The sequence below is a fragment of the Mycteria americana genome, chromosome 2 (assembly GCF_035582795.1).
Source record: "Mycteria americana isolate JAX WOST 10 ecotype Jacksonville Zoo and Gardens chromosome 2, USCA_MyAme_1.0, whole genome shotgun sequence".
Taxonomy (NCBI): domain Eukaryota; kingdom Metazoa; phylum Chordata; class Aves; order Ciconiiformes; family Ciconiidae; genus Mycteria; species Mycteria americana.
In genome coordinates this window covers 38,356,248-38,375,815 of record NC_134366.1, presented here as the reverse complement: position 1 = coordinate 38,375,815, position 19,568 = coordinate 38,356,248, and the positions used below count along the sequence as shown (strand labels likewise).

At 37.2% G+C, this 19,568-nt stretch overlaps 1 protein-coding gene across 4 annotated transcripts in view; it reads left to right on the top strand.

Annotated features, from left to right (window-relative positions):
• HIBADH (3-hydroxyisobutyrate dehydrogenase) overlaps positions 1-19,568 on the top strand; it is an 85,638-nt gene that overhangs the window by 54,631 nt on the left and 11,439 nt on the right. For all 4 annotated transcript variants that reach the window (XM_075493052.1, XM_075493053.1, XM_075493051.1 and 1 more), the window contains 2 exons: positions 17,307-17,440; positions 17,992-18,068. In XM_075493052.1, the coding sequence (XP_075349167.1) occupies positions 17,307-17,440; positions 17,992-18,068 (211 nt within the window). The remainder of the gene's footprint in view (positions 1-17,306; positions 17,441-17,991; positions 18,069-19,568) is intronic.

Below are 19,568 nucleotides of genomic sequence, written 5' to 3'. Positions count from 1 at the left end.
TTCCTTCCAGTGTATGAATCATGTAGGTTTTACTAGTTCTGAGGTTGTTTTTCTCAACAAGTGGCTTTTGAAAGGATTTGTTATTTATTTAGATTTTGCTGCTAATACCTTTCTCTCTTCTCTTAAGAAGGATTGTTTCTGTGCCCTCATTGGAGGCCTCTTCCTTGTTGCTTTGTCTTTTCTAAGCAGTAACAAGTAATTCTTGTCTACTATTAAATTTTCCATGCTTAATTTATCTGATTTTTTGTAGCAGATTTATGTGCATAGGGAGTTTTTTCCCTCTTATTTACTGTTGTTAAGGTTGCTTCATATGGGTTACATTTTTATTTCATAGTTACGGCTTTTTTTTTTCTGTCTGATATAAATTTGAGGTCCCATACTCCAAACGGGTCATCTTCCTCATCTTTATTTTCATCATCTGTGAGTATATGTATGTGCAAATGTATGTGCAGCCATCATCAATGATTCAAACTGATCTCTCATCTGTTCCTTTAAACTTTCAGCATTATTTAATTTTACTTAGGAACAGGCAGTGCTCTACTGAATCTCTACTTCATTTTTGGTCCTTCCTTTCAACTACATTCCTAGACAGGATGCAGTTCTGTCCTCCATCTTGCCTCTGCACCTTGCAAACCCTAGTTATCCCCTTCCTTGAATACTACATGCACCTCCACTCTAGAGCTGATATCTGCAATTTTACTGAGTTTATTTACAGTGCTTGAGTTGCAAATAACATCTTTCTATCATATTTTGGTTGTCTTGTTCTCTTATATGGCCCTCTTACATGACGAAGAGTAGAAGTGAAACAAAACACGGCAGGTAAATAAAGTGGACTGAACTACACAGGGTTTGGAAGAATTCGATTTATTCAGTTGTTATCTGCCTGCCTTCAGGCAAGAATAGCAGGTCCCTTTTTTCTCTAAGTTCATCGATGCTGTCTTCCATGTTGCCACTGTTGTGGTAAGCCACCACCACCTTCAAGATATTTCTAAGATGGTTTGGGAATCTGTCTGTCCAACATAGGAATTCTGGTTAAACAGTTACTTAATACATGTTGTATCTTTGACACCCTGTTTGTATGCAGAATCTGCCACTTGATGTGACTTGTAGCATCCACCCAACACAGTCAGGACTGTGGAGGGTTGTTACCTTAGTCTGAAAGGACTGCTCTTTTGCTGGACTTTGGTTGTGTCAAGGAGCTGTTTGGAACGGGGAAAAACAAGACCCCCTCTGTTGTTCCCCTTTTCTCTCCAAGAGGCAAAAGTGGTGAAACGGGGTTTACTCGAACAGAACAAAAATGACTATGACAAACAGCATCTTTAAAAGGGCTCATAGACTGAGTGGACAGTGAGGACCACAGAGGCAATGCAGCTTTGGGTAGCAGAAGAGGACTACATAGCTTTGTAAGAGCAGAAGATGCAATCTAACTTCAAGACTCATAGGTGAGCTGATCTGCAATAGAGTAAGAGGGGCACCATGGTCGTGAAGGTGGTCATCAGTTACAGATAACGGAAAGGATTTTTTGAACATCCTAGCAGGCAGGTGTACAGTTTGTGCTTGATGGAGACCTAAATACAGCCTCTCTGTGTTAACGCTTCTTATTACAAGGCCTGATGTTTCCAAGAGTGAGTGTGCCGTGGCTGTGCTACTGTACAGCAAACCCCTCTTTCCCTTTGGAAGTTCAGAGGAGGGATGCAGAAGAGGTTTTAAACTGCTGTCAGATACTGTTACCCATTTGGGCACACTGCAGCTAGCAGTATTTGCAGCTACATAGGACAGCCTTTGCAAAACAAGCCAACACTTACTAGTCAACTGGCATACGGGAACTGTTTGGTTTCTGAATGGAAAAGCAAAGCTTAAACATATGTCTGTGCTGGCAGCATGAATTACTTTCCTGTGTAAGCGTCCAGATTTCCTTTATTCCTTCTTTACATTTCCAGCAGAGCTCTCAACTGGGAGTTCAGACATCAAGGTTCGTGTTTTGTCCAAGTCAGTTTGACATGTTCTTCTTTCCTTGGCTGCCAGTTATAAGTCAATACTTGGAGTGATCATTCTCGTCTCACCCACGGTCATTCCATTCATATGTGGGCAGTTTTGGGGATTTCACTCAGTTCTTTTCCAGTCCCTTGTCCTGAAGATCCCTTAACCCTGTCAGTACCAGGTGACTACGTTACAAAGTGAGGGGTGAAACCATTGCAGTTTTCATTTTAAAAATAACTGGAGCAGTTTTCACCTATTTTTCAGTACTGTCTTTTAACAATAAACCACAGTAGTTGCTATGCTTGTGTCAGTTAATATAATTTGACAGATAAATGCCATGTAGTCCTACCAGCTTCAGTCTGGGTTATTTATATACCATGATGTACAGAATCCTGAAAAGCTGGCTTAAAAGTTCTGCGTTTTTTTTATAAGACTCCTAGCCAGGTTAAATTTAAAAGAGATGTGCAGAAGATATAGCAAAATTGTACCAACCTCATTGTGACTGGTAAAAGGTGGATTTTTTCTTGTTTTCATGGTTTATTCTCCATGGAGAATAGATAAATATATAAAAATTGTGTTGAGTGGGGCTGTGTCATGATACAGAATTACATAAGGAAAATTCTTCACTGTAAATGTAATAAAATGTGGGGGGTTTCCCCTTATATTCATGAATATAACTGGCACAAGTTTCTAATCTTCTTGAAGTATATTGGTCTTATTAAGCTAAGGTAGCGTTCTTCTATGAGCTATGGAGCATCACTCAAACTGTTTCCTATTTTCAGATCGCTATTTTTATTGCCTCGTTGACCTTAGAAAAGCAAGAACAATTTCTGATCTTTTCCTGATATGAATTGACACTAGCAAGTCCTACACTAGCATATTCTAATTTTTTTCTGATTTGTATCAACCTGGGGTTTGTATTTGGACAGCCATTTTGAAGTGTTTCACTGTATATCAAAATAATAGGTCCTAATGGATTGCTTCCTGCTTGACTAGACAAAAGTATTCATTTAAAAAAAAAAATGTGCCTTAGCAAGTTTAAAAGAAACAGCAGAGCAAAATAAAGTAGATTTTCTGTTAATGGCTTTGCTTGATCAAGTATTTATATTCTGTGTATGATTTTATTATATATTAAATTCTGACAATAAGGTAGCTTTTCCTCTCTGAGGTCAGTAGTGTTCAGATTAATCAGGCTGACATTTCATGCCGGTGGGTCATGAACTGTTGATAATAGCATTAAATGGTGATTCACTTGCTGCGGGGAGCACAGCTCATTATCCAGTCACTATATTAAATCATCGCCACAAACAGCTAGAGTCCTGTGTGCGTGCATGCACGCATCTGCACACACACACACACGGGAAAATCAGGGGTGGGGATCTCTATCATGTAGCTATCCATTTCTCTGTTTATAGCAATTGTTAAAGCTGTTTCCAGCATACAAGGATGGTGGACTTCTCCCTATTTGGGAGACTAGAATAGTTCTCTCTGAAAAAAACTGTTTATCTATGGAACAGGACTATGCAGTTTATTTTCTGGCTTCTCTCTGATAAAGGGGCATAATTTTTGTAGCCAGTTCCATGTTAGACAAAAGCGAAGAAAAATACATGTACGTCACTTCTAAAACGTTAGTGTTGGAGAAAGAACAAGATGCAAAATGAGCACAACTGAAATCTAAATTGCTTGTGTTCACTGAGTATGGATTTTTATTTAATACTGTGTTTCAGGGGCTTCTATATTAGTTTCAGATGTGCTACTTCCTGTTAAAAACATTCATACTTTAAAAAAAAAAAATTAGCCACTGCCCTAGTGCAAGAAAAAACATATCTATCATAATGGAAAATTTTAAAATAGAAGACTGTCTAAATAGCTTAACAGTGGATTAATTATGTTGAATGAGGGGAAATTCCACTCTCTAATGCTTAAAAGATTTTGCAGTTAAATGCAAATCTTACTTAAATTTAAGTTGCATTCTTTAAAAATGAAATTTGAGTTGACTATTGCAAGGCATGTGTTTAGCAATTAATATGAAATGTTGGGCTTTTTTCTCCTACCTGCAGCAGAGAATTGGGGAGTTTTCTCCCTCCCTGTCCTCTGCCCCCTCCATCTGAGCCAGTATAATTTGTTTTAGTGCAAAAGTGACTGTTGTTCAAAGGCAATGCTTAGAGACACTTCCCTGTAAGATACAAAGGCTTACTTGAAGTATGAGCTTCTCAAGGTCTTTGTAAGTGACACTGGAGAAGTTTGGGTTTTTTATATATATATTTTTTGTAGAAGACATTATGTTTAATCAGAATCTAAATATTAATTAGCATGAGAACCATGTTAACCTCAGTATTAACTTTAAAACTGAGAAGTTGGGATTTTTTTCACATATATGTACATTTTCATACTTTTATATAAATGGTTACAGAAGGGGAAACCTTTTTCCGAAGCAATTAGCACACTATATACTTTAAGAGAAGTAAAAAAAAACGAATTATGAAGGGAAACATTTTAAATTCCTCAAATTGCCCCCCCCCCCCTTTTTTTTTTTTAGGTTAAATAGCAGCTAAAACCGCCAAGAGAAACAAGATAACATGAAAAAACTGTAGGCCACTAGAGGTCACTGTTTGGTAATCAACTTCTAATGAACCAGAACTGTCAGGAAGGCCAATAAATTACACTGTGGATTTTTCTAATTACGAATTCCTATTTAATCATTCAATGACAAGTTAACTGTGGCAGCGGTTCTATGTACTTTGCATACACAGTTATGTTAATGTACTATTATATTTCTTAGGATGGAGGTCCTCCATCATTAGAGCAGTTCATTACCAAAGACTCTCTTATCTAATCATAATTACTGATTATGAGAAATAATTAACTTTGTTACCCTCTTGATTCTGTTCGTAGGCAAAATGCACTCTTTTTCTTTTCTTTTTTTTTTAAATGGAAGACCAGGGCAAGTATTGACTTTAGAAACCTTTACATTAAAGAAAAATGGTTAATTTGGTTTTGTGCAAAATTGCTGAAGTTGCAGTGTTGGAATAGTTACAGTTAGTGGGGAAAAAAGAATTACACAAATTATTTTATAATGGGTCTCCTTAAGTTGTCATTCAGTACAGTTAAATGTGAAAATGTGTTTTGTTTCATGAAAGTGCAACATTTGGAGCATGTAAAGATTTGTAAATTTAAACCATATGATTGTGTATTTGCTCACCCTGAAACAATAAAAGTAATAATAAAAATAGTATCTCTTTTTAAAAAATATTTCCGTACTAAACTTAGAATTAGTTCATACATAAAGAAATATGACTTTTAATTAAATTACAAGGGTTTGAACTCATTGGATAAGTGGCATCAAGTACATTTGAGAACATTGAAAAGTACATTGCATTTTAGGCAGGAGGGCAATGCTAAATCTAGTTCTCTGAAGGAGATGTACTATCTGTTTTGCAGAAGAGTAATAATAGAATTATGTGCGGAGGATCCCTAAACAGGAAATAGAACTGGGAAAGGCCTTATAACGAAGGGATTCCTTAAATGGAAGCTCTGTATCTTTCCAATTTAGGCTGCTTTTCTAGCAGTTGTTGTCATCTTGCATTATTATACTGCTTTGCCTTTTCAGTGCTGAATAAAGGCTTCAAGAATTAACTGTGAACGTGCTGAAGTTAGGCAGCAGAAAATGCTCTGTTACTTTATGGATGTAGAGTTAGGCATGCTTAAAAATAAGCATATATTTTAAAGGAGAAGCTGAAAGATAGACTGTGTGGGCTGTTTACTGTATCCGGAGGCAGGATTCAATGCCGAAGCGCTTGCAGAAAGGACAGACATATCTGAAGCAATGCACTCTCATGGTGGACCAGATTATCAAAAAAATTCTTGGTCTCGTACCACTGATGACACTTCAAGGGGCAAGGCTCAAAAGTTCATTCAAAAATGTTCAATGCTGTCTTCAGTCCTATTTGTTAAGCATTTCTTTCTGATTTCAGTTGGTAAAGCTGTATCAGTTGTCCTGTCATAGACTGTACCCGAAACAGATAAAATTAAAACTTGCAGCTGGGCAACTCTCCAGCAGAAAATACTGGAGATGGCTTTCTTTTCAAATTACCTGCCTAACACTTCTTTCTGGCTATACATTACTATTTTATTTTAAACTTTTGTTAGATTGCTGCTATTAAATACTAGATACTTTTTAAATGTTGTAAATGTAAATATGCCCCTACGGCTTGGGATTGGGGTATGGCATCACTACATCTTCATCTCTTAGATAAACCAGAAATGCTTAGGAAGAGGTATGCGACACTGTTCCACGTCATTTTAATGATTTTTGTTTTATTATTCTCTGTTTACAATGTTTTTATTTTCTTATATAACAGGAAAGAACTAATGAATGTATCGATAGAAATTTATCTGCATGACTTTAGGCTTCTGCAGCTGGCTTTCTAAGAAGCAAACCTTTTATTAAGCAGAGCACTTGAGCCCGTATCTGTTGAGCAATGCAGTTTAAATGCATACCTCAATGTGATTATTTATATTTTTTTTTTAGCAATGTGCTTAATGCCTTCTTTATTCAGCAAAAAAACATGCTGCAGTGTTTTGTTGCTTTTGGGGGCCTATATGAGGGTAACATAGTAAAGAAAATCATAAAGGACTAAGATGTTTCAAGTATTTTGTTTTTGTAAAAGGGGATTAATATCTCGTTACGGTTGTACTAATACTGGAGAAATATGTAAACAATAATATTAAAAATTCCTGGTTTGTTTTTCCTTCAAAGGTTCTTGTTTTTCTGTTATAATAAAATGTTTCAGCTATTGTATATCTATTCCACAATGCTGGGTAAACATACTTGCATTTGCTGTGGAGTTAAGGTAGAATGTGTGAGTATTTCATACTTTCCAGATACAAACATTCAAGTCCAACTAGCAAAATCTGCAAATGTGGTGGCGCCTGGCTAACTGCTTTTTGTCATTTACAGGGCTCAGAAAGTTTGGCCACACGTCTGGTTTTGTTGGTCGTGAATTTGCATGTATGTTGCTCTAGTCAAAACAGATGAGACGACAAGCTGTGATGCAAAGGTGGACTGTTGGTTCTATTTGTAGCTTTTGCTATCCTGCACAAATGTTAGGCTTTTGGGGTATTGATGTTGGTTTTCATTTTGGTGTTATGTGTGGATTCTAGTTAGAGGAGACAGAATAGCTCTTCTGGGATTTTACCTTTTCTTTTTCTAAGGGGACATTATAAATGCTCACCCCTTTGAGCTTTTTCTCCTATAGTCCCATAACAGTCCATTTGCTGGTTGCTGATCTTCTGCAGTGGAAGCTTCTGAAGAAGGTGGGGGTGTGATGGCCTCAGCGGGTGTTAAATATGCAGCTCTGTCACCTTTCTAATGGCAGGCAAAAAATATTCTTGTTTTTGCACTATGTGATTGAGATGAAGTTTTATTTCTAGGGCTTGAAGCCTCATCTGGGCAAGATTGGAATTGTGCTAGAGCCTGTCTGCTGAGTTTTAGTTGCGTGGAGGGTTAACACTGGTCCACGTAGTTGAGAAGCTGTGTGCATGTTCATGTTTCGGTTTTGGACTTCCCCTCAAAGACTAGAAATTCAAACAGTAGTGCTGGGCAAGAAGATGACAGGTTATTTTCTTTGTTTCTCTTGTATTTGATATTTCTCTTGTATTTGATGCAGTGCTTACTCAGAACCTAGCTATGGTTAAATCAGATAGCTTAGTGCCATGGGCTTTACATTTGGACTGACCTGAAGTCTGCTTTGAAAACTTGGTATCTTGGATAGATGGAATATACTGCTCCCATTCTTCACTGGCTGTCCAGCCTTCTTGCTAACGTTCAGATAAAAACTGAAATACTTGTTTTGAACTGTGCTAAGCTCTAAGGAGTTAGTTTTGCTGTCCAAGACTGTAGGTTCTTGCAATTGTTAAGTTTTAGTATTTCTGTATAGGTCTGCAGCCTCAAATGAGATTTAGACCATGTACCTAAATATTGGGGATGGATAAAGTAGTAGCTAAATCTGGCACTCCAGCAAGAACACCTAAGGGCTTTTATGCCTGCTGTCTAGGGCTTTTATGGTAGAGTATCAATTAAAGGGAGAGAATAGGAAGGATGGCTGGCATGAACTACTGTTTTTAAATGTTTTTGATGCAGTATTTTGGGTATTAGAAATAAGCAAATAATTTAATCAATCATACTTTATTTCCTTTCTTATTGCAGTGCTGTTAACCTTTTTAATTGGTAACTTTTCAGGTGCTTTGATATTTCTCTTTGACATTACAATGACTAGAACTAAATGTAATGCTTTTAAAAAAACTGCTGCAGACAGAACGATCTCATCAGGCCTTTCAGCTTGTACTTCTGTTGAAAAAGTTAAAGTATCTTCTCTGTGTATTTGCCTTTTGCAGCTTCTTTTCTTTGGCTAATCCTTTTGGAGGCATCAGTTGCTACTTAATACCATCTCGTAAAATTTTCCTGATGCATTCCCCTCATATTAAACTGCCGTAACAACAGCTTCTACTCAGTTTTTGCATGATTTATTGAGAGGGCATATTCTTTTCTGTGTTTTGGCATCCTTCTATAATACATCTAAATCAAATTGAAGATTTTTATTCTGGCATCCATGGCCAAGTTCAAGTACTAATCCCTATAGAATTCCACTCAGGGCTTCCTCTAAAAGCATAAAGCTTCTCGTTACCATTTTTCCTATTTTGTTTAATTAATTCTTTATCCTTCCCTCTACACTACCTTCCACCTTCAGATCCTGATGATGTTGACATAATTTCTTCTGTGCCCAAAAGGCATATCCTCTGCTACTATAACACATATATGTACCTATTGTTTATATACATGTATCCTCATGATTCCTGTAAATCCCTAAGAATGTTCTCCTTGAGGCCCCCAAGGATTCTTGCATGTACAGCAACACTTCTCAGATTGTCAGGTGGGACTGGAGAGTTTGGTACTGTCTTTTGTCTTCGGACAACACCTAGCAAAATAGGGACCCAACTGTACAGCAAGGGAAGTGCTAAATAAAGGCTATTAAAGCATTCTCTAGCTGCATCTTCTGCCTTCATATTATTCTAGGAGGAAAAAATCTGTTTAATTACTCCCTCTCATGCTGGGCTATCCAGCACAGGTAGCATATTGCGCAGCTCTCTTGCATCTTTCTTTCAGTCTCTGCTACTGCTAGGAAAATAGCTGCATGGAGCATTAATGCTGATGCACACAGTCTGATCCACTCTTCTTCATTCTTGCCTGTGCTTGTGGGAGGCAGGGGTGGAGGAGGAGGAGGGAATTATTATTCTGCTGCTGACACAGGGAGAATGAGAGTGGCTTGATGCAACAGAAGATTATGTTCCCTGAGGATAAACAAACAGAAGGAGATAAATTAGGAGAGAGGATAATCCTGTTAATATGTGCATTCCTTAATTCTGATTCAGTTTTTCAAAACATACGATTTTACAGAGGTTAGAGATTTAATTAGTACCTGTAAACCATCTCTTAAAGTTTACCTTTTAGATTGTGGAGTAACGCTTTGAGTTGGCATTTGAGATACACAAATTTGCCCATAAACAGGAATTGTAGGTCGTGATATGAATATCGCGTGAGGGAAAAATAATAATGTGCACATGACCATCCCTTCCTCAATTAAAAAAAAATAAACTTTTGTTCTCTGGACTTTTTCACGATACTGTTTGTTAGGAAGTGGGAGCAGCTTATTCCTTGCAGTCTTCTGTTGCTTTTTCAGCAGAAGCTGGGCCATTGTGATATTTATCTGAATTCAAACAAGGCTAATTAAAAGAGCTGCTGACAGTTGTTGTGATTTGACTTTGACTGGAGCTTGATGGTCATTATGGGTAAATAATGAACCAGGTCTGCAAATGTAGCAGCTGCCAACTTGGGATAGAAGAACAGCTATTGCGTCCAATTTAAGGATCTATCGACCGCTTCCTTTCTCCCTGCAGATCTTCTTCCTAGCAGAAAACTAATGTTTTCTACTGCTTTGTTTTGTGGTTTCAGCTATTTCTGATATAGTCTATAATTTCCTCTTAAATATTTAACCTAGTCCATTATTAGCTTTCAGAGTTAACAACTTTTCCATTGGGCTTTCTTTGCATTTTTATATTGTTTTGTTTTGTGGGTGGGTTTTTTTTCAGTTTGTTTTTATGTACAATGTAACGGCTTAAATAATGATGATAATGTGTATTTAATTTGCCTGTTGCTGCAGAATAAAAATCCGCTAGGCTTTTTTCTTTGTACACCCATAATCTAACAAATTGTATAATTGGATTATGCTGTAAAAGAGATTCTTCTACTTCCTTAAATGTGCTTTTGTCTGGAGTAATAGTGAGTGCTCGTTGTATAAATCTTCAGAGCACTGACCTGAACCTCCATTTCCATTTTTGTTCAAACATCACTAGTTTATGAAGTACAGTGATGCAAAGCTCTATTTATCAGAAGAGAGAAACAGCAATGACTTTCATTAAGGTGCACTTCCAAGTACATTGTTGCTTCATCATGAGCTTTGCCTTGTCCCATTAGTAAGCAGGAATGGGTGTGTTAAAGCGAAAATGGCAAATTTTAGTAATAGATTAATTCAACTTTCTTCTAGAATCCCTGCCATTATAAATGCAGTATAGGCATTTAAAAGCCACCACAGAATTTGATATACACAAGAATTTAGCACATCTATGCAGCGTTTGCTCAGCTGCCATTAGGAAAGGCAGCGTGCATTATGTAAAATGTACGAAGGCACTTGTGCATAGTGCATAATGCGACAGAACTAGGGATCTTGCTGAGAAGAAATGATCCCAAGCGTGCCCCTAAAAGACAAGTCTTGCTTTGAGATATAATGATGAAAAATTGCCCATTTATTTGTGTCTTTGCGTTTCAGCAAAAACGAAACTTTGACTCGTTGTCTGTGGTGCTGCCGCAGGGGTTTTGTGCATGTATGCGTGCGTCCGTGTGCGCGGGTGTTTCTGTTCTTGCTCTGGAAAGGCCAGCAATACGTTAACAAGGGGTTATGTTATGCTGGTTTATGTTAAACCAGATCACCCCCTAACATGTGCGGAGCCATTCATCTGTGTCACCAAAACCCAAGAGAACATCTGACATGGACTTTGAAACAGAAACAGTGATCACTTACAAATCAAACATGGCACGCTCTAAACCGATTGTGCACGGCAATCTTTTCGAGAAAGGACAACTAATTGAACATGATAAAGTGTAAAGTTAATTAACACCCTTAAATTTGTTGATTACTTTCACGGGATTATATTGTTCGTTGAGAAGCAGCTTTCCATCCCAGCTGTCGCCTTTTTAGCGAATGTCGCTGGTAAACAATAGAGACACCATAACAAGTCGTAAATGGTCCCTGTGACAGCAGCCCCTTGTGAGGCTGCATCTGTAGAAAATGATTAGAACAATTGCATTTTAAAGACGGCTCACATTGCAGCCCGGTCCCATCGGCCCTCTTCTTTATCTCCACTGATGGCAGACTGGTTAAAACATTTAAGTTCTTTTGAGCAAATTAAGTGATTTACTGTGTTTTAGTTATACAGCAGCAGAATAGCTTCATAGGTCTAGCTTTGATGCTGATTTTTATAATAGGGAGAAGCACAAGCCCTTTGAGTCGTGTTGTGTTGTAGGGTTTTTTTCTATTTACTTGTTTCCTGGAAATAGATTGAGGATGGCAGACGTTGTCTATGAAGCAAGTAGAAAAAATTGATACCCTATTTATATTTTATAAAATAACTAGTCTCCTTGTGGTTATTTTAAATTTATAGTATAATATTAAATATTCTGCTTTTATTTTCAGTAGGGACTTGTAGCTGATTTTGCCTATACACGCCTTTTAATTGGTTTTGGATTTATATATGTAGCAAAACAATAGTGACCTTTTCAGTTAATCTTTCTTTGTGTATCTTGGTTTAACTTTTTGTGAGTTGCAAAAGACAAAGTATTTCATGTGAGCTGGCAGGTACTTAAAAAGAACTGCTTAGTCCTTAAAAATGCACAGACATACACAAGATACACCGATGCAGGCTCTCAAGTTCAACCTATCTGAAAGAGAGCAAACATGACAAGAAGCTGCTTGTTTGAGGCAACTACAGTCGCTTAAGCTGCATTTTTGCGAAAATATCGGAATAAAGGACCAGTGTTCCCTTGCACTTCCCAAAGCATAACAGGCAAAGCCTCAACTCTTACGCTTGAAGGTGCAACATTGTAAAATAGAAGAGGGGATTAAAACTCTAGCACTGTTTTTCTTGTTTATTTTTTTATCCCGTTTAGATCACAAAATTAGTTGTTAAAATTCCACCTTGCTCAATAGACTACATGTGAATAGAAAAATGACAAAATAGATGTTTTTTTTGCCTCAGCTTCTTGATGTTATAGCCTTCATCTCCAGCTTGTCCTTCGGAGTCTCTGAAGCAGCTAGATGCTGTTATATTCATATTGTTTTAGTTTTTCTTCTCAACTTTGTCAGCAACAAATTTTTTTATCTGCAGGTGCAACGCAACAGTGGTTTAAATATTTTGGCATGGGGATATGCTTGGGTGCTCTGTGTTTTCAGCAGTGTAACTGTTTTCAGCATCACCACTGTGATGGTGCTCTAATGCATAGCCTTGTAATATCACTTCTTTTTAACTCATCTGCACCCTGCTCCTCTTACGGAAATGTAATAAAACTGAAACCAAAAGCAGATACTTTCATGTTACATCTTTACATTAACATCTTTTTTCCTAGCAAATGGTGTTCTTAAAAATAAGCAAGCTGATTGAAACCAAGCTGCTTTAATGATGTAGCTATAGAGGTAAGACCTTTTTTTTTTTTTTTTTTTTTAACTGGAAACATCAGCAGCAAGTTGCAAGACTTTTTCCAAGATGTTAAATACCGTTGTAATAAGCATGGAAATGTCAATATGGAGGGGAAGGGTGGCTACTGAACTAGGCTGCCTGGCCTGGAGGCTAAAACTTGAGGTCATCTCCAAACTGTCCCAGGATAGCTGTGACCAGTTGCCGTTGTCATATGAGGGCTCCTAAGCCTCCATTCACATTTTTGTCTAAAATTTTGAACTCAGGAACCACTCTGCATCAGGTTCACTGAGCAACACATCGGCGATCAAAGTGAGAAGCACGTGGATTGAACTAATCCTTGCCCCACAAGTAACTCAGCCAGATGCAACAGGATGCTTTGAAGAACAGTTCTTTATGTACCTCTTCTGATAAAAGAAATTAATTTTTCAGATCTTAGTCCAAAACCTTCTAGTACGCAAGTGGGAAACCCATCTCCAAGTGGGTATGCCACACTGCGGTGCTACTTTATAACTTCTCACCATGCTTTTTCCCAGATTCATTTTTTTGCATGCCCCCTCACTAGCTAGATCTCTTACTATATTTATCTGCAAACTTGTTCCTGTCAGTTTATAACTCTGGGAGAAACTCTGATGGTGTTGTGACCCACTGACTCAGAGTTGAGCTACTCTCTGGGATCTGCTGGCGTGACCTCCTTAAAGGATTCTGCATGCAGGTGTGGAGGGATCATCCTAGAGAAGCCACGTGTAGGACTGCAGCCGTGGGCTCCAGCAGTCTTGCTTTGCAGCAGAGGAAATCTTACACATGCTACTCACAAATACAGTTTCTCAGAAACTATTCCCTGAGGATGAGAAGAGGCTTTTTGTATTTTAGAAAGAACAAATAGATTCTGAAGGACTTTTGACCCTAATCAGTAGTGGTACATAAAGCACTATCTTAGGTGGTAAGAGATCTTTAAAAAAAATCAAAAGATGAAAAATAATCATTAGCTTTTTAAAATTACATTAGCTGCTCTGCTTTCTCCATTGCTCTCTTTAATGTTAGAAGCTGATAATACTTTAGTGGCTTGTGTTGTTGGTATGGAATCTTTGATTGTGAAATAAAGCTGTGCATTCTTGTCTAATGATTTTTTTATTTCTATTTTTAGCTGAAGTTACAGTTCTTGTACTCCTAGACTCCCTGCCAATTTTTTTTAAATTGCCAGTGTTATAGATTTGCTGCGTTGCTTGTTTAATTCTGATAAAATAGCTGATAGTTGGAAGGACCCTAGATGATAAAATTTACCATGAAGTAAACAGGTTTTTGTTTTTAAAAAGATAATTTCCCAAGCCTTCTGCATTATACAACAAATTGCTCTTTTTTCCTACTTAACTAATTTATTTTTTCTACTTGAAATGTAAGTGTTTGAACAAGTGAGAGAGTGCAGCTGTCAGAAGATTAACCAGCTGAAAACTATTGTCAGCATTAATTTTGCTCTAATAAATGACTCTCTGAAGCTATTTAGCAGTCTGTAATCTAGATACAAGGCTATTGACCTATGATGGATAGTACTGGATTTTGTTTGTAAGCTTTGACTTAAATTGTCTACTTAATTTGCTTCAGGTCAGATCACAGGATTAGTGGTAAAGGCCATTATGTGGTTTGAATAAAAATAGCTAGAGGAATGGAATGAAAATAATTGTGTTTATTAATGTAGCAATCTTTGCGGTCATGTACATAGTAAACCTGTAGCCAACAAGATGACAATGACCTGTTTGGGTTAGCTCTAAATCTGGGCTTTGCTCTTAGCCCAGTTCCTGTGAGTTGCCCGAGGAGGAGTTGTTCAAGTGAGATTAAGGATTGGCTGCAAATAGGTTGTCTCTCAACCTGAGCAGGAAGATCTTTACCACTGTAGATATTTCAGTACCTCAACAGTGTTGTATATATAGACTGATTTTTTTTAAAGCTGTGGGTCTGACTGAGTTCTTCTGGATGCTCCAGTTCTGGACTCACCAGTACAAGAAAGATACGGATTTACTGGAATGAATCCAGCAAAGGGCCATGAAGATGATGAAGGGACTGGAGCATCTTTCATATGAGGAGAGACTGAGAGAGCTGAGACTGTTTAGCACAAAGAGAAGGCTCAGGGGGGATCTTATCAATGTGTATAAAAACCTGATGGGAGAGAATGAAGAAGAGGGAGCTAGACTCTTCTCAGTAGTGCCCAGTGACAGGACAGGAGGCAATAGGCACAAATTAAAACACAAGAAATTCCATCTGAAACACAAGAAAACACTTTTTTACTGTGAGGGTAGTCAAACACTAGCAGAGGTTGCCTAGAGAGGCTGTGGAGTCTCCATCCTTGGAGATATTCAAAAGCTGGCTGGACACGGTCCTGGCAACCTGCTCCAGCTGACCCTGCTTGAGCAGAGGGGTTAAACTACATGACTTGAGAGGTCCCTTCCAACCCCAGCAATCCTGTGATTCTGTGATTCTAGGTTGTAATATAGGTAGAGCAGCTACTTCATCAGTGGGATCCTCTTTCCTCTACTCTGTTGCCTATTTTCACATAAATGGTAGGTATTTACTATTTTTGAGACCTTGATCTGTCAAATTTGTCTGAAATTCTTCAGTGACTTCAAAAGATGGTGCATGTTGGAAGGCAGGATGGGGGAAATAAATGCTTGACAGGTACAGAAAAGGGCATTTGTAGACATAGTCACACAGAGCAGTTGCACAGAGGCAGTGCCTCAATTGAAATTTTTATGGGAAAGCAAACAAAAATTCTTCAAATTCTTCAGTGTGAAGAGCTGCAGTGTAACGATCCTTGATGTCAGAAAAGAAGTCCAATACTGACCACTTCATTCTTTAGCTGTGGTACAGCACTTACATGGGCTTAAGGCTTTAAGTTGAGAGAAGCTCTGATTAGCCTGCTGTGGTTGCCCACTTTATCAGAACGGTTTGTGCACAAACTTGGTTGCCATGGTGGCTTAGTTGTGGCCTTATTTTTTTTCTCTTTCTATTGTTTTTTATTGCATAATTTCATTTATTAGTGGGGAACAAGGAAAACAGAAATGTCCTGTTTAAGTGGGATATATTTCTAACAGAATAACTTTTTTGCTGTTTGAGGTTAGATTGTATTTTTTGTTTGTCTGTTTGCTTTTTAAAAAAGCTCTGTCTTCAACTGATAAGCTTTTTAAGAGTGCGTTTTCATTTGTCACTACACAACATCTAGCTCAGTGAAGGCAGTTCCAGTTACACTCTGGAAACTATTTCAATAGAACATTTATTAATGTTTATTATGGTAGCTAGTTGGTGACAAAGAACTGTGAACCATAGCTGGAGAGGAGCCTGACTTACTGTAGAGACAAAATGGTCTGCCACGTGGAGGAGGAACAAACTGTTTCACTTGGACTTTCTGTTTGTAACAATACTGTACCTAATTAATCATATTAATTTGAAAGTAGGTCATTATCTGCAGCTGTACATCCTAACAGGCCAAAGTTGGATGCATAGTACAGAAAATTTATAGTGGCTATGCTTCTTGCTAACGTGAAAAATAGTGAGGAAGCTGATGTATTCATCAGTTTGGGGCAAATTTTCCTAGCAGTTCTACACATTAAATCTGTTGAGGATGAGGAGATTAAGGATATATGAGTAATTTATATTAGAATTAGGCTTCTTTTAAGGAATAGAGTATTTCATGGAGATGATAAATATCACATGAAAAATTGGATGGTTTTGTGCTTAGGAACTGTATAATCAAAGAACTATGGTGTGTGCTTACTGACCTGCAGTAAAGATGGGATAGACTTATAGGAATAAAACTGGGAATATGTGTTTGTGTGTGTGTGTATGTGCGTGTGAATCATTTTTACATTGCTTTTTACATAGTTTTTTACATAGTTGTATATGTGTTAAGTTTCTGTGTAGGAAACTAACTCAAAGTTTCTCAAATTAAGTAGACTTTTGCTTCAGATTAGAAACATAATAAACTGCAGAGATTCAGAAGGCTTGGTTTTATAAGCCTGTGTCTTTTAGATATCCAATTACGCGAAAATCAGCAAATATTGATAAAAATTAGCCTAGGTTTGGAAGAGCTGATAAAAGCAGAGTTAACTTTGAGCAATAGTTTGTCAATAGTCATATGGGAAGAGTAGTTTGACAAAACAGAAATTTTATTTAGAAATTCAGACACAGTGAGTTTTGTGGGGCGCAAAGTTGCAGGAAGGGTTGATTGTTTCTTCATATGAAACTATAAAGAGTAACACTGCCAGTTTTCTGTAAGTCCTGTGAATTGTTTATCTGCCAGTATTCCTGAAAGGTAAAGCCTTCCATAAGGTGGCTTTATCTTCATCAAATGTTTGAGAATGAAGATCTCTGATCCTATAATAGGCTTACTTTTACATAGACTTTGAGGGGTTCATCGTAAGTGAAGTATTAAGCACATAAATTTTACATCATCAGACCCTTACTGATAAGATAAAGTTCTTAAGGTTTTTAAAAATACTGGTATTAAATCCAACGTTGTCTTGATTCAGGTGTCGGAGCTGCTCGAGCTGGAAACCTTACTTTCATGGTTGGTGGAGTGGAACAAGAATTTGATGCTGCAAAAGAGTTGCTGACATGCATGGGTTCTAATGTGGTCTACTGTGGAGAGGTTGGAACTGGACAGGTAACGCTTGCTGAGGCCTTACTAGTTATCTCAGTCTTTTATTTTTGTTGCTTTGTTTTTCTTTAATGATACCTACTCTTTTATTCCAGAACTAAATGCATTATAATATGTCTTCATCCTTGTTTGCTCGTTTACTTGTCTCTAGCATGTGTTTATGAAATAATCTCATGGCACTCTTCTCTAGCATCTTGTATAGCTTAGCACCAAATTGGCTTGTTGAGATTATACTTCTTAGAAGACATAGATTTTAATTTTGTTTCTTCTAAATTTAGATTTACTGAATGTTCTGAAGGACAAGGAGCCCCTACATGCCACGTATACTAACTGAGCTACTGTACTAAGAAAAAAAGTGTTTTCTAATCTCTGAAGGAACCATAGGGCAGCTTTCATTGACTTTGTACTATTGTAGATCTGTGCTTACTAGTGCTACCTTTAGAAGAGAGCTGTCAGAACATATTTGGTCATACTTTCCCGGATCTAGTTAAAGAAGATTCCTGCGTGTTAGCTCTATGAAAATGCAGAAACTAATTGACGGTTTGACTTATTTTCAGGCTGCAAAGATCTGCAACAACATGCTCTTGGCCATCAGTATGATTGGAACTGCTGAGGCTATGAATCTTGGAATCAGGTTTGTTTGATTTTTGTATTGGATTGAAGCATTTTTTCTGTGTTAACAGTTTTTGTGTTTTACAGTTGACTTTCACTGAGACGATGATTAGATGGCATAGATAAACTTTTGCCATACATTCTATTTGCCATATAAAGCCATTATATTTGCCATATAAAGCCATTATATTTGCCATATAAAGCCATTAAAATGCTAAAGGGATTATTTAACTAATGCAGGGCCCTTCAGAACAGGAATATTCTCTTGTATTGGCTGTATAGATTGTTGCATTCTGCATCTGAAGTTTAAGAGTTTATTTGTTCTGCTGTAGTGCAATGTACAATAATGTTTGTCTTGCATTATAAACATGCAGAGGTAATATAAAGGTAACTTTTTGTTTGTATTCTAAGCTAATGTACAGTGTGTTCAGAGTATTATACTCCCATATGGCTCTTGTTGGCTTTGTTTACTTTGTTAAATTGTTCCCAAATATATTGTAAAGTAAAACTTCTAGTACAGTGTGTATATCAAATTAAGATCAAAGCATAAAAAAGAACATCTAGCTCCCTGTTCAACTTTACCACTGCAGTTTGTCCTAATTGCCAAAACTCCTGCTTTGTCAAAAAGCTGGAGTATGTTCCACTACACTCTTGTCAGTGCTAAGACTACTGTTTCTTTTCTAGCAGGTAATGCATCTGACTTGTAAGTGGCAGCATATTCAAACAAAATTATTTTTCCTTTCCAATTGTAACCTATTTGTTTTGCTGTGGTCTTTGAGATTTTGTTTTGTTTTCCAATAGAGTGCATGCAAGTACCAATTCAGTATCACAGTATTTGAACCTTCATAAATTCTCCTAGCCAGATCTAAATCATTTGCAAATTTATAGACAGAGAAATCCTATGTTTGAAGAGATTATCTTGCAATTGTTTATCTTTTATGGGCTCTTCATGAATTATTTATCTGCACAGTTGCATCCTTAAAATTGGCCTGTTAAAACTACAGATATTGTAGATACTTATCAACTGGGCTTTAGACCGTGTGTTCATGTGGATTTGATACACTATAAAAACAGCAAGAGGGCATAAAATGCTTAAATAAATAAAAAAAGAACGCCTACATGTGCGTACATACACGAGGCAATGTAATGGATTCACATTTCCTCTTAATTACCATATCAAGATGCAGTTGTTTTATTGAATTGCCCTTGTCTCAGATGTTAGACTATCTTGACCTATTAAGTTGTCATGTTGTAATTGAGATAAAAGAGGAATTTGCTTTGCATCAGTGCTAATTGGTTTATCAATATCCTGTACCATTTACATTTTAAAATTGAGAGTCTGTAAGATACTGAAGCATGTCTGCATCAAGCCATAATAAAAACAGTAGCATTGTATACAACTATTGTAATCCAGCATAGTGTAAAGCTTTCATCAGGTTCTGTTTTAAGTCATGGCTCACTTAATAAAGCATATGCAACTGATTTTTCATTATATTTTTATCTACATTTGTAGGAATGATTA